General features: G+C 44.8%; 1 protein-coding gene across 2 annotated transcripts in view; it reads left to right on the plus strand.

Annotated features, from left to right (window-relative positions):
- The first annotated feature begins 391 nt into the window (after positions 1 to 391).
- The window catches only part of ZFYVE1 (zinc finger FYVE-type containing 1), a 59,714-nt gene continuing 34,314 nt past the window's right edge, over positions 392 to 25,791 (plus strand). Inside the window, exons 1-3 of one of the 2 annotated variants that reach the window (XM_032345038.1) lie at positions 392 to 654; positions 862 to 946; positions 2,027 to 2,965. In XM_032345038.1, coding sequence (XP_032200929.1) covers positions 2,453 to 2,965 — 513 coding nt within the window. In that variant the 5' untranslated portion in view covers positions 392 to 654; positions 862 to 946; positions 2,027 to 2,452. The remainder of the gene's footprint in view (positions 655 to 861; positions 947 to 2,026; positions 2,966 to 25,791) is intronic. The other variant, XM_032345036.1, reaches the window with a different exon arrangement.

Here is a 25,791-nt window from a genome sequence, read left to right on the forward strand (position 1 = left end):
ATTTCCTAACTTGGGCAAGGTGAAATCAGGGAAGAGGAGATGGCTCGTTTTTACACATTTTTGAAGGAATGGTGTGCAATATGGGTTCGGAAAATCGAGTTATTTGCGTCAACTATACTACACATTACATCACTCGTCTAATTTAGCGCCATTCCCTTTCCGGCCACTACCCAAAACAACGCGCTGAAACCTCCGACCACCGCAGTAATGCAAAAACTCCAAGTCCCGAAATGCTCCACCGCCTGTCTTTACCGCCTCCTCACAGGAGCAGCCCTTTTCGTCCTGGGAGTTGTAGTCACTTAGAGCCTTGACTTCCGGGATGTGGGGAGGGACCCATATCCAGGGGACTACATTTCCCAGGAAGCTGTGCGCGCCCTTCTCCGCCCTCGCCGGCGTAGGACTCCACCCCCTCCCTCTCCTCTCTCCCTGGACTGCACTGCTCACGCCTTCCTGGTAGTCTGAGCTGGGAGAAGTTCACTCCGATCAGCTGATCCCAACTGACAACAGGAGAGGAGGAAGCCCGGAGGCAGAGAAGGAGGAGGGGGGGCGGAGATGGAGATGAGGATGGATCCTCGGGTGCCCTGAGGAACAGCTCCCGCCCCCGCCGGCGCCCTGCGGTCCCCCGACGCCACCTCGCCGCGGCGGAGCTGCTCGGTAGTGGGATCCCCGGGCCGCCGCGGGCGGGGAGGGAAGGGCACGGCCCAGCGCCGGGCGAGCGATAGTCCTGGAGCTCCGGCTGCCCCCGGGGGCGGGGGGGGGGGGCGGGTGCGGCTGGGGTGGGGGTGGGGTGGTATAAACAATGGATTCGGCTCTGGCCTCTGCTAGCTTGGGGGTGGATTTTGGGGGACCTTCTTTGTTTAGACTCTGCTCGTGCCCCTCGGGTTGTGGTGGTGTTGCCCGGGAGAAAGGAAGGGTGAGGAATCCCCGGCTGGAGAGACGTGTCGAGGTGGGGGCCCAAGGGGGCAGATTGTTTGCTCGGCCGGTCCGGCGGTGGGGTGTTCTTTTGGAGGTTGATTTTATATTTTTATAAATTGTGGCTAATTTCGATTTTTGTTTCTGTTGCGGGAGCTGGGTGGGCATGGCTGAGGTTAGGGGGTAAATAAGGTCTCCTAGTCACTCCCTTGCCTTCCTGTTTGTCTAAAAATAAGATTGATAGATTGATTACTAGAGGGAGGAGTGAATATTTGTAAGGAGGATTTTGCATTTCGTTAGGGTATTAGAATGGAGGTCAAGGCTAAGAAGGGTTAAGAATACAATTGTGGAAGTGACAAAAGCCTCTTTCCTGTCCCAGTTATCTTTTTCCCCCCTTTATTTTCTTTTTTGAAGTTATTTTTAAGTTAGTTTTTGAGTGACAAAGAGAAAAATCATTTGTTTTAACTCATGCAGGCCTAGCTTTGCCGTGGGCCTTAGAGGAGGGAGGAATTCTGTCTCCTGTTGCTCCCCCCCCTTTTTTTTTGCAGTTAGAGAAGGGACAAAAGGAAGTACAGTAATTGTCTTTTATTGTTTTTAAACATGACATGGTGGCTTTTGTTTCCAGGTATAAGGTCCTTAATAGACATTTGTCTAGAGTTGAAACAACCTAACTAGACCTGCCAAAGACTTTGGTGAAGCTAAAGTCTACATTATTATCATTTCTTCAGGTTTTTTACAGGCCTCTTTATTCACCTCACAAGTGCGTGTTGTGGGTTAGGGGAATGCAGAGGGTTGCCCTTCCAAAGATGATTTTATTCTGAATTTAATAACTGGATGAAGAGAGAATTTCAGTCTGTGAAATGAATACACAGTTTCTGAGATGCCTTGGGCCTAGAGACAGTGGCAGTGTTCAAAGGGAGGAGTCTTGCCCATGATTTTGAGAAGAAATTTCTGGGGTCAGAAGTAGCCTGTGTAAGTTTTACAAGCAAGAATGAGATTTCTCTCAGGAGTTCTGGCGTCTTATTTAATCACAATCTTTTTTTTTTCTTCCTTTCTTTTTAAGGTGTACTTCCGTTTTTAGATTAGTGAAATCCTTTTCCTTCCTCTATTCTAGGTATCCCCTGAAATATTGACTTGAGGTTGGATTAAATTGCAAAGCTCCTGACCACTCTCCTTCCCTACCAAAACCTTGTGGCTGAGGCCCAGCCCACGAGGTGCCCACCTTGGTGAACCTACCGGATCTCTCTCAGATAGCCGTAAGAGACCTTTTCAAGTTAATTTTGACCACAACTTTGGTTGCACTTTATGGAGGAGAAAACCGTCAAACCAAATCAACATTGCTGCTGATCCGGGAATCTTGGAGGCAGAAAATTAAAAATTTGAACATTTGTGAGCAGGTGAAGAATTCTGATAGGACCCCGAAACTTTGTTTTTGTTTTTTTGTTTTTCTGAAGGTGTCCAGAATCCTCTGAAAGTTCTCTGCGGTCCTCAGACTCAAAGCCTCTGTCTTCACCCCTGGGGCAAGCCCAGGGACCATTATATGGTGGGTGATTTCCTTGCCAACCTGAGTATGAGTGCTCAGACTTCCCCAGCAGAGAAGGGCCTGAATCCGGGGCTGATGTGCCAGGAGAGTTACGCCTGCAGCGGGACTGACGAAGCGGTCTTTGAGTGTGATGAGTGCTGCAGTTTGCAGTGTCTCCGCTGCGAGGAGGAGCTCCACCGGCAGGAGCGCCTGAGAAACCATGAGCGGATAAGACTCAAACCTGGCCACGTCCCTTACTGCGATCCCTGCAAGGGCACCAATGGGCACTCGCCGGGTGTTAGGCAGAGGGCAGCCGTGAGGTGCCAGACCTGTAAAATCAACTTGTGCCTGGAGTGCCAGAAGCGGACTCATTCTGGGGGTAACAAAAGGAGACACCCCGTTACTGTGTACCATGTCACTAAGGTCCAGGGCTTACTGGAGGAGGACGAGCTGGATGAAGAGACCAGGAGGAAGAAGATGACTGAGAAGGTTGTGAGTTTCCTCCTAGTAGATGAAAATGAAGAAATTCAGGTGAGCGAGCCTGTGGGTGAAGTGGGAGTCCTGTGGTCGAGCCGCGGAGCTCTAGTTGGAAGGGAGCTCTTGTTGGAAGGGAGCTCTCGAAAGGAAAAGTCCAAGAAGAGCTCACGTTTTGATGGTTCAGGGGCGAGACCCAGGAAAGCTTAAGTTGCATGGAGTCAGATTTCGTCACTTACCAGTCACTTACCGTCGTGTGTGACCTCCGGCTGAATTACTTTCTCTCCCTGCCTTAGTTTTGTCATCTGTAAATTGGAGGCAGTGCCTACTTCACCAGGCAGTTGTGAGGATGAAGTGGTACTGTGTTTCTAAAGCCTGTTGCATAACAGATGATCACAACACGGTCGCCGTTGTCATTATCGTTATTGGGGTTATTGCGAGGGAGACCTGACTTAGATGAGCTTTTGGAGTGAGCGCTTGGCGAGTGGTAGGTAAATGGGGCTGACACGGGCTGTGTGTGCAGGGTGGCAGACACAGTGGGTCCCCTGGGAGTGCCAGGCAGCAAGTCAAAAACCTGCTAGCTTAAATTTAGAGACGGGGGTGGTCCTCGGAAAGTGGCTTTAGAGAAGGATAGCATTCTGCCCAGATGGCCTCTTCTTTTCCTGTACCGGCTGATCAGGAAAAGCCAGGGAGGGCACCTGCCATTACAGAAGGAGAATACCTGATCCGCTTCCGAGTTGGGGGCAAGGGTAGCATGTGGTGGGAACAAACTGGGGAGACGGCGGCATGCAACAGGGGTGACTGTGGAAGGGGTGGTGTGATGCTTATACGTTCCAGTGAAGGGAGTATCATGTGCATGCTTTTGAGTGAAGACCGCTCGAATTCCACGCTCACTTCCCCCCTAACTGTGTAGCCGTGGAGAGTGATGTGAGCTTCGTGCGTTCATCTTACTTGTACTTCCCAGTGGTAGTTGAGAAGATTCAGAGAGAGAGAGTAAGGAATGGCAGTGGAAGGGCCCTTATCACAGGGCCTGGCACATAGTGTCCGGTACCAACGCCTTGTTTCTGTGGGTGTCATGAGGTATTTGTGGCAAATGGACTTGGTACTTTTCAGCTGTGATGAAAAGTCTCCAGGTTGGGGAATAACCTTTGTAAATTGCTGTTCCACAACTCTCCAGTTGCCCACTAGGAATTTTTCAGCTCTATCTCTTTCCTCCTTGGTAAGGTTATAGAAATGCATTACATCATGATTCCATTGTCAGCTAAATATTTTGCTAACACAGACTTCTTTATTGGCTGAGAGGGACTAATGGAGTTATGGGAAGAGTGACCCAGATCCCGGTCTGCCTCTCTTGTTAGCAGTAATGTCTTCATCATGGTTATGCTCTAATTGGGTGACAATGTGGAGTGAATATTTTCTAAATGGAACACTTGAGCTTGGGTGTTTCTTGTTGGTTTTGCCATCAGTTCATAGTCTGGAGTCATAGTTCATAGTTTGGATGGCTGTCACTTTTGTAAAGCAAGAGGGAGATTTGGGACAAACCAGTAATCTCACAGATCAGTTTTAGCACCAAAAATAATATTTTCTGATGGGAGGAGGATGTGTATTTTTTCTTTTTGTGCCACTGATACATGTTCCTTAGTAGAGAATTAGGAAAATTTATGGAAGTGTAATGAAGAAGACAAATCCACTACCCACAGATAGATAACTTGTTCATCTTTTTTCCTGCAGTGTGTAGTAATGTATGTGACTGAGTTGATTGTGAAGATTCCTCCTGCTTTGCTTTCCTTAAACACTGACCACCCTCCAGGAAGTAACTATTTCTGAAGCTTAAGCAGCACTGGTTGGGACTAATGGACTAGACATAGAATGTATTCTTTTTGGGTGGTGACTTGTTCTCCCAGAGTCACAGTGGAAAACTACTTTGCGAGAATGTCTGGTTCTGTTTTCTGATGTGAATGTCCAAGACAATTAGATGATTGTCTAATACAAACGTAGAGTATAAATTCAGCCAGCATGTGAACTCCTGGAGAGCAGGACTGGGTCTTAGGCCCTGTGTCATGTGCAGTGGTAGGCACATTGGGCATAAATACCTTTGATAGGTCGGTGATGTCACATCTCAACTTCAGCTTTTAAAAACTGGGGATCATGCACATTTCTAGTTAAAACCTAAAATAACAGCAAAGGGTATATGATAGCAAGACTTTCCCTTCTACTCCACCCCCCTAGTCTCTTTTAGAACAGTCTCCATGAACAATGAACTACCTGCCCTTCTAGAATTTTTTGACATGTGCTTATTAACATATGTATGTATCCTTTTTATTTTTAAACAGAAATGAGATCTTTTCAGGCCCTGAGCTTTTTTTCACTAAAAGATACATCTTGTTGATGTATCAGTACATCTTATCAGTACATTGAGGTCTACCTCATTATTTAAAGGCTGCCTACTATTTTGTTGAATGGATTTTCTATAATTTAAGCCTGTTAGTGGATATTTGAGTAGTTACAAACAGGATATGTTGAATATCCTGTGAATTTATTTAGAAATGGAATCTCTTTGTCAAATGATGTATGTATGCATTTTATTTTATATATTTTATTTTTATTTTTTAAAAGATTTTATGGATTACAGAGAGCACACATGCACTTGAACAAGGGGATAGACAGAGGGAGAGGGAGGGGAGAAACAGACTCCCCAGTGAGCAGGGAGCCTATTGATTCCAGGACCTGGAGGTGATGACGTGAGCTAAAGGCAGATGCTTAGCTGACTGAGCTACCTCTGATGTGTGCATTTTAAATTTGGACAGGCAGGACGCCTGGGTGGCTCAGTTGGTTGAACGACTGCCTTTGGCCTGGGTCATGATCCCGGGACCAGGATCGAGTCCCGCATCGGGCTCCCAGCTCCACGGGGAGTCTGCTTCGCTCTCTGACCTTCTCCTCGCTCATGCTCTCTCTCACTGTCTCTCTCTCAAATAAATAAATAAAAAATCTTTAAATTTGGACAGGTGTTACCAGATTTCTAAACCGCATTTTCTTACCCTCTGAAGTACTTCAGTGAATCCCCTGGGTTCTGATCTTGACTCATAATAGCTAACATTTAAAGCGCTCTTACTATGGTTGTTAGGAACTGTACTTAGCACTTTGCATGTAGAAGCTCATTTAATCCTGGTGATAACTATGTATTAGTTTCTTATTGCTGCTGGTGCAAATTCCCACACATTTAGTGGCTTAAAACAACACAAATTTATTTTCTTACAGCTTGGAGATCAGAAGTCCTAAAATGGGTCTGAGTGGCTGTGTTTCTTGTGGGACTCTAGGGGAGGATTTCTTGGTCTTTTCTAGCTTCAGGAGGCTGCCTACATTCTTTGGCTCGTGGCCCCATCATCCAACTTTAAAGACAGCGATGTTAACATCTTCCCATCCCTCTCTATGACTCTCTGCTTCTGTTGTCCTATCTCCTTGGCCCTCCTGCCTCCCCCCTTACAAGGACACTATGATTCCATTGGACCAACTTGGATAATCCAACACTGTCTCCTCTCAAGGTGTTTAATGCAGTCACATCTGTAAAGTTCCTTTTGCTACATAAAGTGAGATATTCACAGGTCTCAGGGATAAGGAGGTGGTTGTAGGGGGTGCAGTTTCAGCCTACCACACCCTGTGAAGTAAGTTGTAGTCAGTTTGGGCTGCTTTGTGTGATAGAATGCTGCGTATGTTGTTATCTTATATACCATTCAGTAGCATATGAACAACAGAAGTTTATTTCTTGCAGTTTCCTGGAGGCTAGGAGGCCCAGGATCAAGGTGCTGGCTGTTCAGTGTCTGGAGATGCCTGACTTCCCGACTCACAGACAGCCATCTTATCTTCTCCCTGTGTCCTCAGATGGTGGAAGGGAGTTCTGGAATCTGGTTTTATAAGGGCATTAATCTTATTCATGAAGACCTCACTTCATGACCTAATCAACCTCCCAACCCCCCCACCCCACCCCTACCATCATATTAGGGATTAGATTTGAACCTGAATGTTGGGGGGACACAAGCATTTCATTTCTAACATTGTGTTTTGTAAGTGAGGACACTGAAGAACAGAGATGAAGTAACTTACCAGGGTCAAGTTACAGTAAGTGGCAGAGGATTTGAACACAAGCGTCTGGCTCTGAAATCCTTGCTGTGACCATGACACTCCAGTTGTCTCTGACCAAGGCAGTTAAGCTTTCTGATTAAGCTTTCTATGGCCGGTAGCTTCAGCCCACCAGTTCTTCCTCAGGGCTGCTGTGCGGAGCAAATAAAGCATGGCTTTGTATAAATGCAAGACAGGGTTATTATTGTTACTAAAAATTATTTTAAATTTTAAAAATGAAAAAACATTTTTAAAATATTCAATTTATTTATTTGTCAGAGAGAGAGTGAGCGAGCGAGCGCACAAGCAGGGGAAGTGGCAAGCAGAGCAGGCAGAAGGAGGAGCCTGATGTGGGGGACTTGATCCCAGGACCCTGGGATCATGACCTGAGCTGAAGGCAGACTCTTAACCGACTGAGCCACCCTGGCGTTCCGGAAGGCAGGGTTACTGAAGAACTGTTTACTACAATAGTAAAGATTCTGTGAGGTAGGCCCCATCTTTGTTTTTCCTTTTATGTTTCTAGCATTTGTGGGTTTTGACCATTTTCAGTTTTGTACATAGGAATTATTTTAGAAGCTTGTAGGCTATAACTGGTGTGTGGTTTTTTCCAAATTCTTTGGCCTAGAATCCCCTAAGATTCATTGCTTACGGTTTGAGTATTACTCGGTTTCTTCTGGAAAACCTGAAAGTTCCTTTTAGAAACAAACAAGTTCCTTTTAGAAGTGTGAATTTTATCATTACCTTGTCATTTTCATGTGCACTATAGTGCTAAATTTAAGGAGAGACTGGCTTTTGGTTTCAGAAGCAAGAATTCATTTATGGCTCTTAAACGGACCTTTAGTCTGTTACCCACAAAAGCATTCACTGATCGATCACAATTATTGAGCTCACATTGTGTGCCGGGCTCTTTCGAGGTTTCAGGGATACTTGGGTGATAGGACCGGTCCATGCCATCGTAGACTTAGCACCCAAGCAGGGAAAACAGAGTTCACCCATGTAAAACACATAAAAAGATGGTTCAGGTGTAGTATTATGCAGGAAGGTTTTACTGTAGAGATGACTTTTAAGCAAAGACCTGATGGATACTACTACCTGGGGAAATAGATCTTCAGGCAGAGGGCAGTGGGAACAGATAGAAGGTGGTGGGCATGTTCGGGGTATAGGTAGAATGCCAGTGTTGCCTGAGGGAGCCGGCAGAGCGTGGGAAGGGCAGAAGCACGGACGTAAATGGGTTCCAGAGCAGGTGGGGCCTTGCAGGCCATAGAAAAAAGTGTGGCTTTTAGGTGTAATGGGAAGCACAGACAGCATTAGGGTAGTAAGTCACGTGATCCAGTAGTTTTCAAGAAAGGGCGGCAGTGTGAAGACGAGATTGTAGTGACTGGTAGGGGCGGGGCAAGAAGAAAGGCAGGGAGACCCCCTAGGAGGCCATTGTAAAAGATAAGTGAGAGGTGGCTTCGATTTGGGGTTACCACTGACATTGGGGAGATGGAAAGACACTGATGGGCGCTTCCGGGTTGGTGAACACATGGCCGCTGGGGAGAGTGGTGTTCCTGGAGAGTGCGCGGAAGCTCCTCACCCTTTCCCCATCCCTCTCTCCCTGCGCATCTCTCCATCTGGCCGTTGATTTGTATCCTTTAGCATATCCTTTAATAAACTGGTAAGTATTAAAAAGAAATAAAGACTGACGAATTTGGGCCAAAATTTGGATGTAAAAGAGGAATGCTCTTACAGAGTTGGTGGTGAGGAACGAGAGAACTCGCGGTGGTGACTCCGTGGCATTTCCTTTGTGCAGATCTCACTGGCTTAATACCCCGTATTTTATTGATTTGCTAACACTAAAAGTCTTTTAAGAACCTGATTTGTACAATAAGGAGTTAAATTAATCTCATTTGGTATTATCTAACGCAGTGGTTCTCAACCAGGAGTGATTTCGCTCTCCCAGAGGGCATTTGGCAATGTTGAGAGACATCTTTGGTTGTCAAAACTGGGGGATGTGCTACTGGCTAATGGGTAGAGGCCAGGGTGTTGGTAAATATGTTACAACACATAGGGCAGCCCCCCACAAAAAGAATGATCTGGTACAAAACGTCAGTTGTGCTGTGATTGAGAAATTGATCTAACGGATGAAAGTTTGATCTAATAGGAGATCTGTAATCTGGTGACATGGCAGACATACCAGGGACAAAAATTTAACCTATACACCAGTTTTGCCTCCCTCTCTTGGTTCTGTTTGCTCCCCAGAAGTAATGTAGCTGAAATCAGTATTCTCTTTTTGGCATACTTGCAACCTCTCCAGTGAAATGCTTAGACATCTGTGTAGTTTTCATTGATTTTTCTAGGCCTCAGTGGAACTGTGCTAGGAAAACCAGAGGACTCGAGGGTCCATTGTTTAGCGTCCATAATAAGTAAATGATCCACAGGTATAAGTCATTCATATGCTCTTGAACTTAGAGACAACACCCTTAGCAAATAAGCCAAAGGTTAGAAGAATACAATTCTGACAGTTGGTTTTCTCAGTGGAGGAAGAGGATAGTATTTTCCTATCTGTTGTGTCTTGTGGGGGATTCAGACATGTCTTACCTGAATGTTTACTGGTCAGAGAAAAAAGTGAACAATTAAGTCTTTTTTTTATTTGTATGCATATCTTATTTTTAAAAAATATTTTATTTGTTTGAGAGAGACAGAAAATGAGAATGAGAAGGGGTGGTGTCAGAGGGAGAAGCAGACTACCTGCTGAGCAGGGAGCCTGATGTGGGACTCGATCCTGGGTTTCCAGGATCATGACCTGAGCCAAAGGCAGTCACCCAGCGGAGCCACCCAGGTGCCCTTGTATGCATATCTTTAAAACCCATGTAAGTTTTTCTCTTTTTCATAACCACCCCATTATCTTCTTTGTCCCTTTTCTACAAACTTCTGTGATTGTCTTCTTCTCCAGAAAGTAGAGCAGCAAATCGATGAGAAATTTCACCTGTTTCCCCTTCACGATCACTGACCCCTGACTCTAGGACATGAGAGCTTAGGAGCTTCTCATGCCAAGTGGAGTCCTCTCGCGCTGAGCCTGCAAGGTGGTGGGAAAGCCCAGGGACCCAGGAAGAGTTCATGAGAAGCGAAGAAAGTGTCCACCGGGGCAGGCCTTCCTTGACTCAGAAATCTGCAGTCTTGACGCACTCTGGAATGGGAGGCCAGAGTGAGTGTCTTCTTTCCCTCTGCGGCACAGTGGTGGACTTCCTCTCACGGAGACCGTTCCTTTAAGAAGACCCATCACGTTGCTTGGCTGCCTCACTTGTTTACAGTCCCAGAATAGTGTGGCTCAAAATACTGGGACTTGGCTTTTTTTTTTTTTTTTTTAAATTGGCTAAAGGAGACATTATTCTTGTGAGATTCTGGAATGGAAACCAGCAGAGCATGTTTTCATACTCTATGGGAACCCTTGACCACAAACTGGCTCTGCTGGTCTGTCCCATTTTTGTGCCCCTTGTGTCATAGACTTAATCTGCCAGTGACCCCTGTGGCCTTATCCTCTGGTTTCTGGTCTAGGGTACCTTGTTGGGGCTTGGTCTTACAGACAGCCTGGCGGAAACCCTTGAGGATTTAATTCTGGCCAATAGGTCATGAGGCAGGGGAATCAGTCTACATTGTGGAATTTCTCCATTTTTGCCCTGCCCATGACCGAACCATTACAGTGTAAGGACTAGTTTTGGTGGTGTGGCTGGTTAGCCTTTGGCAAGTTCTGGTCAGTACGTGGATATATTTGCTGCAGTATTCTTGGGTGCCATATAAGAAAATAGAATCAAAAAACCAGATCTGTTTAGGAACTGTCAAAATCATAAGTAATAATGGGCTGAGTAGCAGAGGCTCCCACTCATCGCTGCTTTTTACTCCTAGAAACCCAACGACAAGCCCCTTTCGCTTGGTAATAGTAGTGGGGGAAGGCATTGAATGGAATTACTGGGAAATGCAGGGTTGAGGATGACTCAGGCAAACACAAGGAGGAAAGGGCCTCTATTATGTGCCTCCAGTTTCCGCTCAGCATCTTCTGAGCTTTCTCAGCGTTGGGCTCATTCAGTTCTAAGAGGCCCCTGGCTTTTAACTTGGGAGGCTATTTAGTTTAATACAGGGCTTTTTAAAACTTGACCCATATAAGCCATCAAAACCACTGTGAGTCAGCTTTTCAGGGAACTTGTCTTTAACTATTTCAGGTTATCTTCTGTGAGTGCGATTCTCTTTTTTTCTGGTCTGTGACTCCCTTGAAGTGATTGATTTCTCTGGAATTGGGCAAATATTTGGCTTTTCGAGCCAGGGTTAATACAACAGGCAGATTTCTTACTGAGTTGACCTTTTATGTTTTTCCTGTGGATGCATTTCCTCTCGCCCGCAGCATCCTTGAGTTTATCCTGGAGATGGCGTAGCAGGATGGCATCTGACGGCTGGTTAAACTTCCCTGGGGGGTGGGATGGTGCCTGCTTGGGGAGGAGCTCCCAGGAGACTGTTCCTGAGGTTAGAACTGCTCAATGTATTGATGTAGAAGAGAAAGAAAACAAAGGTATGGGGGGGCGCCTGGGTGGCTCAGTCAGTTGAGCGCCTGACTTTGGCTCTGACCCAGGCCTGACCCAGGCTCAGGGTCCTGGGATCGAACCCCCCCATTGGGCTCCTGGCTTAGCAGTGAGTCTGCTTGCCTCTTTCCCTATCTCTCTGCCCCTCCCCTCACTCATGTTCTCTTTATCTTAGATAAATAAATAAAGTCTTTACAAAAAAACCAAAAAACCTCACAAGGATATAGAAAGTTCCAGGTAAGAAAGAATTGGAAGGACCTATGAGAAGAGATACAGAGGGACTTCTGGAGGCAGGAGAGCGTGGATGTTTCCTGGGAGGTCGTTTTGTTCATTTCCCCATTTTTTCAGTGGCTTTTGTCGAGCAGTTAAGAGACTCTCTTTGACTGGTTTGTGTGGTCAGCTTGGTGGTGACTTGAGTTCTTAGGCAGAGAAGTAGGTATACCAGCCATGCAAAAGCACCTAACCTCTGGCTTGACCTCACTGGAGGATGATTCTACTTTTCTGGTAGCTTCTGGAATTTTTTTTTCGCTTCCCAGTTTCCTTCCATTTGAGACTGAATTATTGCTCTCTTTCCCAGGGAATTTGAGTCTAGATGTTAGAATGCTAGAAAAGAACTGACCGCCTGGTTCCTGCACGTAGTCACAGACATCCTAAATTCTAAAATTAAGAGACAGCATAAACCTGAGCAATCCAGCAGTCATAGAGTATTCTAGAAATTCCTCTGCTCTCTAGCCCAGTCCTTTCTGCCTGCTGAGTGTCATCCAGATGGCTAAACTTGTTTTCCATCATCTCTCATAACCTTTTCTTTCAAAGTGCTCAGTTCATTTCATCTGTATCACTTAGCCACAGTCAAACATTTATCGAATGTCAATTATGTGCCTTATTAGTTTGAGTAATCTCTATGGAAAATGTTTTAAAATGGAAATTCAGAGGTTGAGGGAGTCTGGCGGATGAGGGGAGGAGATGGCAGAGGGCTGCACTCCCGCGGAAGCTTAGCTCCCTTTTGTGCTTGTCTGTGAGTAGAGGCTGTTGGAGGATCCCGCAGTTCTTTTCGTACACCCTCTCTGGTCCTGCCTGGTGACCAGGGCTTTAGTTGCAGTCGTAGGTCTAGGTGACCGCATAGGCACTGTTGCTTTTTGCCCTCATCTCTCTCTCAGTCAGCTCTGGTGATCAGTTCTGGACTGTGATCGTTGGACAGATGGACAGGCAGACAGCCTGCTTGCCTGCCTGCCTTCTTCTGTCTTCTCTCTCTCCTCCCCGTCTCCTCCCTAGCTCTCCCTTCCCGCCCTCTCCCTCCCCTTTTCCTCCCCTCCCCCCTTCCCTTTCCTTCCTGCTTCCCTTCCCCCCTCATTCTCTCCCTCTCTCTTCTCCTCCTTCCCTTACTACACCCCCCCTCCCCCGCCCCCTTCATGAATTAAGAAGTTAAGTCTGCCAGGGCCAGGGGAGAAAAGTTTTCTTTCTAGAACTAAATAGAAACGATTTTAGGTTTATGTTCTGTTTCGGATTGTTCATGACATTCATGACATCACTTTCAGGACCACAGAAAATTGCATTTGTTACACTTTTTTTTTTTTTAAAGATTTTATTTTTTTTATTTGACAGACAGAGACACAGCGAGAAAGAGGGAACACAAGCAGGGGGAGTGGGGGAAGGAGAAGCAGGCTTCCCGCTGAGCAGGGAGCCCGATGCAGGGCTCCGTCCCAGGACCCTGGGATCATGACCTGAGCCGAAGACAGATGCTTAACCACTGAGCCACCCAGGCATCCCATGCTACGCTGTTTATAAAAGAATTGACCTAAAAAGGCTTTGGCTCCATAGTGAAGCCCTCCTTGAGCACCATATTTAAAAGAGCGACCCCTTTCCTGGCCTCCTAGTTCTCATCTTCTCTCCTGATTCTGTTTTCACACCGCTTACAACCTTTGGACATACCATGTCCTTTTATTTATTTATTTTTGAGATTTACGTATTTCAGAGAGAGGCACAGTGCCCACGTGCATGGGAGTGGGAGGAGGGGCAGAGGGAGACGGAGAGAGTGTGGAGCTGAGTGTGGAGCCCCATATGGGACTCCCATCTCATGACCCTGAGATCTGACTCCGGCCGAAGCCTTGAGCTGGCTGCCTAGCCGACTGAGCCACCTGGGCTCCCCTGATTGTACTTTTAAAGAGCTCTGTTGTGATACAGTTCATACATGGTATATAATACGGGCATTTTAAGTGTGAGGTTCTATAGGGTTTTTTTTTTTTTTTTTTTTTAGATTTTATTTTTTTGAGAGAAAGAGAGAATGAGAGAGAGAGAGAGAGAGGATGAAAGGAGAGGAGTCAGTGGGAGAAGCAGACTCCCCGCCAAGCAGGGAGCCTGATGTGGGACTCCCATCTCGGGACTCCAGGATCATGACCTGAGCTGAAGGCAGTCGCTTAACCAGCTGAGCCCCGCAGGCACCTGGTTCTATGGGTTTTAGAAAGTGTAAATCCACATGTACAGCCACCACCACAGTCAAGATAAAGAACATTGCCATCTTCCAGAAAGTTTCCTCAGCTGTGGCTGATCTGTTCTCTATCACTGTGGATTTGGTTTTCCCCATATAAATAGAATCATGGAATGCTGTCTTGGGTGTGGCCGCTTTCACTCCCAGTCGTTTTTGGAGCAGGGGATCCATTCATTTGCATGTCCCAGGCCACCACTTTTTACTGCTGGGTAGTATTCTGTTACATGGATCTACCAGTTTGTTCATCTGTTGTTTGATTTTTGGTGGGTGTGCTCTATAGTTTTTAATTGTTTGAATATGGTCTTTCTTCCCCATAAGAATACAGGCTCCACAAGGGCAGTTATTTATTTTTTTATTGAAGTGTAATTCACATCTCACGAAATGAACCACGGGAAAGCGAACGAGTTGGTGGCATTTAGTATATTCACAGTTTTTTGTGTGCCATCACTCTGTCTAGTTCTCAGACATTTTCATCATCCCGAGTGAAAACCTTCTGTACGTTAAGCAGTTTGTTCCAGGAAGATGACTTTTTTGGTCTTTTTTAAATATAACTTTTTAAAATTTCCAGTTATAAAAGTGGTAGGCTGCACAATAAAATACTGAAAATACAGAACTACAGAAAAGTATAGAATTTTACAATAAAAGAAGGTCATTGCTATCTTCTTTTTAATGTTGCATATACCTTTTTAAAAAACAGTTCTATTAAGGGGTGCCTGGGTGGTTCATTCGGTTAGGCATCCGACTCTTGATCTCAGGGTGTCAGGGTCATGAGTTCAGATCCTGCATTGGGCTCCACGCAGGGCTTGGAACCTACTTAAAAAAACCAAAACAAAACACTTTTTGTTTTAAATGTATTTTTTAAAAAGAGTTTATTTAGTTATTTGACAGAGATCACAAGTAGGCAGAGAGGCAGGCAGAGAGAGAGAGGGGGAAGCAGGCTCCTTGCTGAGCAGTGAGCTGGGTGTGGGGCTTGATCCCAGGACCCTGAGATCATGACCTGAGCTGAAGGCAGAGGCTTGAACCCACTGAGCCACCCAGGCGCCCCAACAAAACAGTTTCATTGATATGATTCACATATTATATGATTTACCCATTTAAAGTATATAGTTAATTGCCTTTTAGTATATTCATGGTTATGTACAACCGCCACCACAGTCACTTCAGAAAATTAAAAAAAACACACATTTTCGTCAGACAGTGATTTTTCCCTCTTCTGTTCATCAGCATTTAGAACAGTGTTTGGCACATAGTAGGTACTTGATATTTGTGGACGAATGAAAGGAACTCATGAGAATAAATCAGTTTAATCATTAATTCAGTAAACATTTAATAAGTGCCTCCTGTGTGCTAACAACTGAGGCCAGTAGAAAGTGACACTCAGATACTGAGCTTGTCTTGGGAGAGGATAGTCCATTGGTGATAGAAGACAAATATGTGGAAATAAGATGGATGATGTCAGAGTGGTAGAGAGAGGATGTTCTAGAAATTCAGAGAAGGGGGCTACTGCTGGAGGGGTTACTATTACTGACTTTGTTTTTATTTTTAATTTTTTTACATTGTATTTTGTTTTCTAATACATTGCTTCTTTTTAAATTTTTTTATTTTATCATTTTATTTTAATTTGATAGAGACATAGTGAAAGCAGGAACACAAGCAGAGGGAGTGGGAGAGGGAGAAGCAGGCTTCTTGCTGAGCAGGGGATCCCGATGTGGGGCTCGATACCAGGACCCCGGGATCATGACCTGAGCAGAAGGCAGCCACACAGGCATGCCTAATACATTGCTTTTAGTGTGAAAAATTAACAGCTATTATTTGTATTTTGACTTTGTATCTTGTGATATTGCTAAACTTACTAAGAACTTTGAGTGATTTTTACTTTTTTAATTTAAATTCAGTTAACATAATGTATTATTATTTCAGAAGTAGAGGTCAGTGATCAGTTTTTTTTTTTTTTTTAAAGACTTTATTTATTTGAGAGAGAAGAGCACAGAGAGAGACAGAGAAGCAGACTCCCCACTGATGGGGGCTCCATCCCAGGACCTGGACATCATGACCTGCCTGAGTAGAGGGCAGACAAGACACTTAGCTGACTGAGCCACCCAGGTGCCCCCTCAGTCTTACATAACAACACCCAGTGCTGGTTCCATGACATGCCCTCCTTAATGGCCGTCACCGAGTTACCCCATTCCCTCTGCCCCCTCCCCTCCAGCAACTCTCAGTTTGTTTCCTACAATTAAGAATTTCTTATGGTTTGTCTCCCTCTCTGATTTCATCTTGTTTTTTATTTTTTCTCTCTTCCCCTATGATCATGTTTTGTTTGTTTGTTTGGTTGTTTTTTTTGGGTGCAAAAAGTGATCTTATTAAAGCCTGGGACAGGACCCATGGGCAGAAAGAGCTGCCAGTCCTGTTTTGTTTCTTAAATTCCACATATGAGTAAAATCGTATGATGATTGTCTTTCTCTGATTGACTTATTTCACTTAGCATAATACTCTCTAGTTCCATCCACCATGTTGTAAATGGCAAGATTTCTTTTTTTTTTTTTTCTGTAGTGTTCTACTCTATATCTATATAGATGGGCATCTGGTCTTTTTCTATAGTTCAGCTATTGTGGACATTGATATAAACATTGGGGTGCAGGTGCCCCATCGGCTCACAGACTTGTATCTTTGAGGTAAATGCCTAGTAGTGCAATTGCTGGGTCGTAGGGTGGCTCTATTTTTAATTTGAGGAACCTCCATACTGTTTTCCAGAGTGGCTGCATCAGCTTTCATTCTTACCAGTAGTGTAAGAGGGTTCTCTGTCTCTGCATTCTTGCCAACATCTGTCGTGTCCTGACTTGTTAATGTATTGCCATTTTGACTCATGTGAAATAGTATCTCATTGTGGTTTTGATTTGTATTTCCCTGATGCTGAGTGGTGTTGAGCATTTTTTTCATGTGTCTGTGGGTTATTTGTCTTCTTCAGAGATATGTTGGTTGTTGTCTTGTGTTTTCTTGATTCGATTATTTGTTGTTTGGTTATAGATTTTGGAAACTAGGCCTTTATCTGATAAGACATTTGCAAGTATCTTCTCCCATTCCTTTTTTTTTTTTAAGATTTTTATTTATTTATTTGACACAGGGAGAGATCACAATTAGGCAGAGAGGCAGGCAGAGAGACAGAGAGGAGTGGGGAGAGAGCCTGATGCAGGGCTGGATCCGGGGACCCCGAGACCAGGGCCTGAGCGGAAGGCAGAGGCTTAAGACACTGAGCCACCCAGGCACCCATAGCTTTGCCCTTCTGTCCTTTGGTTTTGTCAACTGTTTCCTTTGCTGTGCAAAAGCTTTTGATCTTGATGAAGTCCCAATAGTTCATTTTTGCCCTTCCTTCCTTTGCCATGTGTCTAGCAAGAAGTTACTGTGGCTGAGGTTACAGAGGTTGCTGCCTGGTGTTCTCCTTTAGGATTTCACATTGAGGTCTTTCATCCATTTTGAGTTTACTTTTGTGAATGGTGTAAGGAAATGGTCCAGTTTTGTTTTTCTGCAAGTGGCTGTCCAATTTTCCCAACATCATTTGTTGAAGAGATTGTATTTTTCCCATTGGTTAGTCTTTCCTGCTTTGTTGAAGATTAGTTCTGACCATAGGGTTGAGGGTCCATTTGTGGGTCTCTATTCTGTTCCATTGATCTCTGTTCTGTTTTTGTGCTAGTACCATACTATCTTGATGATTACAGCTTTGTAATAGAGTGTGAAGTCCAGAATTGTGATGCCATCAGCTTTGGTTTTCTTTTTTAACATTTATTTGGCTATTTGGGGTCTTTAATGTTTCCGTACAAATTTTAGGATTATTTGTTCCAGCTCTGTGAAAAATGTTGATGGTATTTTGATAGGGATTGCATTGAATGTCTAGATTACTCTAGGTGGCATAGATATTTTAACAATATTTGTTCTTCAGTTCATGAGCATGGAACATTTATCCACTTCTTTGTGTCTTCCTCAGTTTCTGTAATGAGCATTCTATAGTTTTCTGAGTACAGATCTTTTTTTTTTTTAAAGATTTTATTTATTTATTTGACAGAGAGAGAGATGACAAGCAGGCAGAGAGTTAGGCAGAGAGAGAACGGGGAAGCAGGCTCCCCGCTGAGCAGAGAGCCCGATGTGGGGCTCGATCCCAGGACACTGAGATCACGACCCGAACCGAAGGCAGTGGCCCAATCCACTGAGCCACCCAGGCGCCCCGAGATCCTTTTTTTTTTTTTTTAAAGATTTTATTTATTTATTTGACAGACAGAGATCACAAGTAGGCAGAGAGTCAGGCAGAGAGAGCGGGGGAAGCAGGCTCCCTGCAGGGCAGAGAGCCCAATGCGGGGCTCAAGGGTCCCAAGACCCTCGAGGTCCCAAGACCCTAGGACCATGACCTGAGCCGAAGGCAGAGGCTCAACCCACTGAGCCACCCAGGTGCCCCCTGAATACAGATCCTTTGCTCTTTGGTTAGATTGATTCCTAGGTATCTTGCGGTTTTTGATAAAATTGTATATGGTAGCCACTCCTTAATTTCTTTTTCTTCTGTCTCATTGTTAGTGTATAGAAATGCAGCAGATTTCTGTGCATTGATTTTATATCTTGTCACTTTGCTGAATTCTTGTATGAGTTCTAGCAGTTTTGTTTTTTTCTGAATAGAGTATTACGTCATCTGTGAAGAGTGGGAGTTTGACTTCTTTGCTGTTTCAGATGCCTTTTATTTATTTTTGTTGTCTGATTGCTGGGACTAGGACTTCTAGTACTATGTTAAACAACAGTGGTCAGAGTGGATGGACATCCCTGTTGTGTTCCTGACCTTAGGGGAAGAGCTGTCAGTTTTTCCCCGTTGAGAATTATATTTGGGGCACCTGGGTGGCTCAGCCATTCAGTGTCTGCCTTCAGCTCAGGTGATGGTCGAACCCCTCATCGGGCTCCCTGCTCAGCGGGAAGCCTGCTTCTCCCTCTCCCACTCCCCTTGTCTGTGTTCCCTCTCTTGCTGTCTTTCTCTCTGTCAAGTAAATAAATAAAAAAATAAAAATAAAAAATGATATTTGCTGTGGGCTTTTCATATATGGCTTTTATGGTACTGAAGTATGTTCCCTCTATTCCTACATTGTGAAGAGTTTTTTTTTTTAATTTTTTTAAAAGATTTTTATTTATTTATTTGATAGGGAGAGATCACAAGTAGGCAGAGAGGCAGGCAGAGAGAGAGGGGGAAGCAGGCTCCCCGCTGAGCAGAGAGCCCGATGTGGGGCTCGATCCCAGGACCCTGAGATCGTGACCTGAGCTGAAGGCAGAGGCTTACACCACTGAGCCACCCAGGCGCCCCCATTGTGAAGAGTTTTAATTAAGAAAGGATGGTGTATTTTGTCAAATGGCTTTTCCTGCATCTGTTGAGAGGATCCTATGGTTCTTGTCCTTTCTGTCATTAGTATAGTGTGTCACATGGATTGATTTGCGGATTTGAACCACGCTTGCAGCCCAGGAATAAATCCCACTTGGTCGTGGTGAATAATCGTTTTAACATACTGTTGGATCCTGTTGGCTGGTATCTTGGTGGGAGTTTTGGCACCCATGTTCATCATGGATATTGGTCTGTAATTCTCCTTTTTGGGGGCCTCTGCCTGGCTTTGGGATCAAGGTAATGCTGGCCTCATTGAAAGAATTTGGAAGTTTTCCCTCCGTTTCTGATTTTTGAAACTGTTTCAGAAGAATAGGTATTAATTATTCCTATTATTGACTTTAACGAGTTCTAGCTATGTTGTTAACTTACTAAGGGCTCCACTGTTGTGTTCTTTGTAGCATAGAAAACAGGCCCCGTTCAGTCTCTGCCCCAGATGCCAAAGATCTTCTTGTAAGGCTGTGTCATCTGTTAAGATCTTTGAGATAAAGTATGAGAAAAGCATTTTTAGTGAATCTGTGGTAACATAATAATTCTTGGAATCACGTCACCTTCTTTGGAAGGCTGAATGCAATGCCTTCTTATGCATAATGCATGTTTTATGTGATCTCATACAGCTTTTTCTTTAATTGAAAAGGCAGATCCTTCTGAGGGAGGGAACAGTAAGTACTGAGTGAGGATCTTGTTCCAGTATCTCTAATTCTTTAATGAGAGTGCACTGGAAGCCTTCCCTGGGAAGGGTTTTTACTTGGGATAATGGAATGAAAGTCTGTGGTGGCAGTGATGACTCTGGCCTAGAGGCAAACAGTGTAACTACAGGGATGATGTCAGCCAGCTCTTCTAGCATTTACTGCCTGATGGCACTGTGCAGAGTGCTGGAGGTGCAGTGATCTCGTTTAAGCCTCAGAGCAATCCTCTGAAGTAGACCGAGCTATCCCCATTTTACAGGTGAGAAAACTGAGGCCCAGGGAAGTTAAATAACTTCTTTAAGGGTATTCTAAAAACAGCAAGTGGTATCAAGGCAGGTTGGTTGAACCCTTCACGGTAAATCTCTATGTTCCCTTCCCCAGAGAGAATATAGCATTTAGATATTCATTCATTTATTTAACACATATATATTGATTTCCTGTTATGTCTCAGTCCCTGGGCTGGGAGTACAGTGGTGAACAACACAGAACAGACCTTGGCCAGCAAGGAATATGTTATAATTGGGAAGCTCAGAACCAGGAAGAACACGAAAATCGTAAAAAAAAAAAAAAAAAAAAAAAGATGGGGGGGGGGGAACGGAGACTTTGAGAAGGGTTGAGTAAATTGCCTGTGGTCTCATCCAGGTAGAGGTGGACCCGAGCTTAGCTCTCTTGTCTTCTTTCTGGTGTGGTACTTTTATTGCTGAGTCCCAGAACCTTTACCAGAGTTTATGTCTGTTTTGTAGCTGGCCAAATATAGGTATGCCATGGCACTTAAGAGGGCGCTGGGTCTTCCATCTGGAAGCTCCTCGAAAGAGTCTTTAGATGATGTGGGTCTTGAGGATGACTCGGTATTTCCAATATGCCCTCAGATTTCAGCTTTGCTTTTGGAAAGCTTTTTGTACATATACAGAAGGAGAGCTGAACAGGTTGAGTTGGGTGAGGTCAGAGAAGCCGATCATGGAGCTAAAAATGATTCTCTTCAGAGAATTCATTTTGTGGATCATTTCTCCCTACAGACACTCTCTTTCTTGCTGGAGTATGAGGGGAGCTACAGGCCGCGTCTGGGAGGCTCTGTGTCAGAAGCATGGCTAGTGGTTTTAAGACAAGGGAGGAGAATTCCTGACCTCTCGAGTCATGGAACACTTTGGGGACAGTGGAGTGGAAGAAAGTGATCTTTGCCCTTACCAAATGTGCTCAATGTGTTTGTGAAGCTAATCTCATGACTTCAGTGGTCTTAAGGAAACATCTGATTGAGAAACAGTTGTGTTTTTGTATGAAATTCTGTGGACACATACGTGGATAAACACAAAGTTACACACTCCTTTTAGGATAGAACGAAAGTCGATTTTCTGGACTTGCTGGGTTGGAGAAACAGGTTTACTAGAACTTTCTGACATCAGGGTTTGCTCTTGGAATGGAACCTCCTTATCATTTGGGTTGTAAAAACAGACTGGCTCCTGATCTGTTTTGATATTGTTTTAGTAAAATCTTGTCTGAAAATTAGACCATGGATTTAAATCATTGCCTGGAGGGCACTGGTTGGCTCAGTTGGTTAAGCAACTGCCTTTGGCTCTGGTCATTATCCCAGAGTCCTGGGATGGAGTCCTGCACTGGGCTCCCTGCTCAGTGGGGAGACTGCTTCTACCTCCCACTCTTTCCCATCTTATGCTCTCTCTCGCTCTCTCTTTCACATAAATAAATAAAATCTTTAATCAAAAAAATAAATCATTGCCTGGAGTTTTTTTCAACATGATGAACGTGGCTCTGGATTTTTTTTTTAATTTTTAAAATTTAAAAAATTAAAAATTTAAAAATTTAAATTAAAAATTTTAAAAACTAAATTTTTAAAATTAAATTTAAATTAAAATTTAAAATCAATTAAAAATTTAAATTAAATTTTAAAGTTTTTATTTATTAAATTTATCTAATAAATTTAAAATTAATTAATTTTAATTAATTTAAAATTTAATTTCTAAATTAGATTTAGGAGAGTGAGCTAGAAAGCACACATGAGGAGGGCCAGAGAGATGGAGAAGCAGACTCCCTGCTGAGCAGGGAGCCTGACTATCCCAGGACCCCAGAGTCATGACCTGAGCTTAACCATCTGAGCCACACATGTTCCCCTGTTTTTGTTTTTGTTTTTTTTTTTTGTTTGTTTTTATCAGAGAGAGAGTGGGGAGGGGGCAGAGTGAGAGGGAGAAGGAAAGAATCTTAAATAGGCTCCTTTCCCAGTGCAGAGCCCTACATGAGGCTTGATCTCACTACCTTGAGATCATATAACCTGAACCGAAATCAAGAGTTGGGGACTTAACGGACTGAGCCACTCAAGCGCCCCAGCTCTGACTTTTTCTAGGAAGAGTTCTCTCACCTTCCACTTCTCCTTTACCTTCCCAGGAGAAGGAAGAGTCACCTGAGTTCTTTAACTGGCCTGGTCTAACATCATCAGGTCAGTGGCAGACACTGAGTGACGCTCAGTATGTGTCTGTTGATGAGAAGCAGCAGTCAAGTTCTAGCTTCCTTTTGGGATGGTGGTCCCAGTTCTGGTGAGAGTGAGAATCTGGTTTGGTATCTTTGGGTTCTGTATCTTCCTCTGAACCCAGCTAAAAATCGAGTAAAAGTAAGATCAATCAGAGACCAACATGTTAAAGGAATTAGTAGGAAGTTCCCTTTGGCAGTAACTATTGAACTAGGCAGGTTTTAGAATCTTGGTGGGGAGGTATAAAATCATCTTTGGTTCACGGCTGGGATCTGTTACAAGAATTGGGTTGTGGTGGGTTGGTAGGAGCAACCAAGCTTTTCTTAGCTCTTTCTATGACTTGAGGGAAGGAGCTGGTTTTTGCCTTCAGCCACAGGGAACATCGTTTTAAAGATTTAAAGGACTGTGTGATTTTAGTTGGCACAAATTAGATCCTTTTTGTCTCTAGAGGCCAGAACTGAAAGGACCTCAGTGCTGAGCTGTTTTTCGTCTGTAGTGTTTTCGGGAGCCGTTGGGATTTCGCTTCTGTGGTCTCTCTTGCACTTTCCTCCTTCCAAGGCTCTTTACTTCAGTTCCTTCCTCATCTCAGCCTTTTTCTCTTTGCAGGGAACAAAAGCTGTTTTCCCTCAGAACAGAGCTTATATGGTTATTCTTTCTGGAATGATTCTCTAAGGGCTAAGAAGGAATTTCTTTCTTTCTTTTTTTTTTTTTAAAGATTTTATTTATTTATTTGACAGATAGAGATCACAAGTAGGCAGAGAGCAGGCAGAGAGAGAAAGGGAAACAGGCTTCCTGGCCGAGCACAGAGCCTGATGCGGGGCTCCATCGCAGGACCCTGAGATCATGACCTGAGCTGAAGGCAGAGGCTTTAACCCACTGAGCCACCCAGGCGCCCCAAGAAGGAATTTCTTGATGGAGATTGTCATCATTCCCATTGCTTGCTTGGGTCAGACGTTGGTTGCTGGATGGACCCATTGCAATGCCATAAACTGCTCTGAATTCTGAGTTGGAACAATGGCGATCACAGAAGACTGTCAATATTTCATTTTAGAAACTCTGCTTGGAACTCTATACGAGGGGAAAAAGCTTTGTGGGTGAGATAGAGAGGTGTACTGTTTGGTTTCTTAAAAGCTGAAGGTTTAGACGACCTTTACTAAGAGTCAGCTGTAAAGCCAGTATTACCATGTTGTGATGAGAGGGAGAGGAAAGGAGATCAGAGCGGCTCAGCGAGTTCTTACATTTTCAGGTGGAATCAGTTTAGATCTTAGCACATGGGTGATTTAGTCCCTGCACGAGCAACTTTTGGGCCCCAGGGCGGGGCAAGCCAGGCCCGCTGCTGTTTTGCCCCTGGAAGTGTTTGCAGTGGGCTGGTCTTCAGATAAGAAGGGGTACTATTTAGTGAGTGCTTACTGTGTGTCCTGCAGTGTGTTGTGCTCTTTCCCTGCTCTGTCCTCCTTGGGATCAGTAGAGCTTGCGGACTCTTACTGTTTCCCTGACACCTAGGTAGTGATGTCACTTTTTCAAGGCCAGGCAGTGGTCAGCCGTGGAATTTGGGTGTTTCCGCTTGTCTCACGTCCAAGAGGTGGTCTGGTGAGCTCGGGGAGAGCAGAAGGTGGAAGGAAGCTGGGGAGGGGAGGCTTTGCTGTTGTGTAAGGGCCCAGAAGCATTTCAGATGCGCGGAGCTGGGCGCAGAGTCAACGAGCTGATTTCCCTCCAGGAATGGGGCAGAGTGGGGTCGTTGATGGCGAACGGGTAGAGCGGGAGCCTTGTTCCTTTCTGGCTCCTTCCCTCCCTTATCAAAGGGAATCTTCTTTTCTTTTACCTTCTCTCCTGGCCGGAAATCAGTCTCCTTTCTGCCTAGGCTGCTCTCTCCTTTCTGGCTCAGGGGAAAAGGCCCACAGATGATGATGGGTCCAGTAGTGTTAACAGGGAGCCAAAGAATGTGGAAGGTGGCATTAGGAACAGTGGTGAACGACAGTGTCCGGTTAGGAGGCCTTTTCTTTTGTTTATCTCTTTACTTGACTAGCAACCCCCACCCAGTCAGGGGTGGCAAAGGAGGGTTTGTCCTTACTTTACCTGTGAACGACAACATAATCAGTGCGCGTTAAATGATTACCCAGGCTTGTCTAGATAAAGCAGGCTAGGGCTTTGAGCCCCTCCACCTAAAATTCTTCGCCTGCATTCATAGGTGGATGTCCAGCACGGGAACAGGTATGTTCCACCTACCCCAGGACACTGGGTGCTGGACTCCCCCCCACCCCATGCCGACAGGGAGTGTTTTATTTTTATCCCGAATGAGTTGTTTGTTGATACATGTTACGTACATCGCCTGGTGGGTACTTCATATGGATCCTGACACAGTTGTGTACCGAAAGGCCTCCATGGGCCCCTGTCCTGCGTGCCCGCTTTTTTTTTTTTTTTTAAGAGTTTATTTGTTTGATAGAGACACAGCGAGAGAGGGAACACAGCAGGGAGAGTGGGAGAGGGAGAACCAGGCTTCCTGCCGAGCAAAGAGCCTGATGCGGGGCTCGATTCCAGGACCCTGGGATCATGACCTGAACCGAAGGCAGACGCTTAACAACTGAGCCTCCCAGGTGCCCCAGTGGGTGCCCACTTCTGATGTAGCCCGGAGAACAGTTGTAGCTCTGTGTGCCGACAGATTCCCGGCAGAGATTTCCAGGGAAGAAGTCTCTAGGCCTGGTCTTCCCCAGGACTGTGTGAAAAGGGGCTGGCTCTCGCTGCCACTCCCACCTTATCTGACTCCTCGCCAGGAGAGCTTTAATGAGCTTTTCTTTCTCTGGTGGTTAACTTAGCTGTTGGGGACCAGTGAGTGACACCTGTCATAAATGGGCTGTTGCATATAACTTCTGGTTCCTCTCAGTGGTTTGGAACAGTGAGCCCATCACCGGTTTTCTTGAATGCTGTTGTATGTGAAGCCCTGTGGAGGATACAGGATGGAGAAAGTGATTAAGGCACCTAGCAACTTGCATGACATTGATTCGTTGGTTCATTTATTCATTTGGTAACTAGATACTGAGCTTTTCCTGTGTTCGGGTTGTGTCCCAAATGCTAGGAATGAAAAGATAAGATAGACAAGGTTCTGTCCTCAGCGATCTAGCAAAGGCACTGTTACGAAATGTTGTGGGCTTTGAGTAAATTATCA

Source organism: Mustela erminea, chromosome 5 (assembly GCF_009829155.1).
Source record: "Mustela erminea isolate mMusErm1 chromosome 5, mMusErm1.Pri, whole genome shotgun sequence".
NCBI classification, from domain to species: Eukaryota; Metazoa; Chordata; class Mammalia; order Carnivora; family Mustelidae; genus Mustela; species Mustela erminea.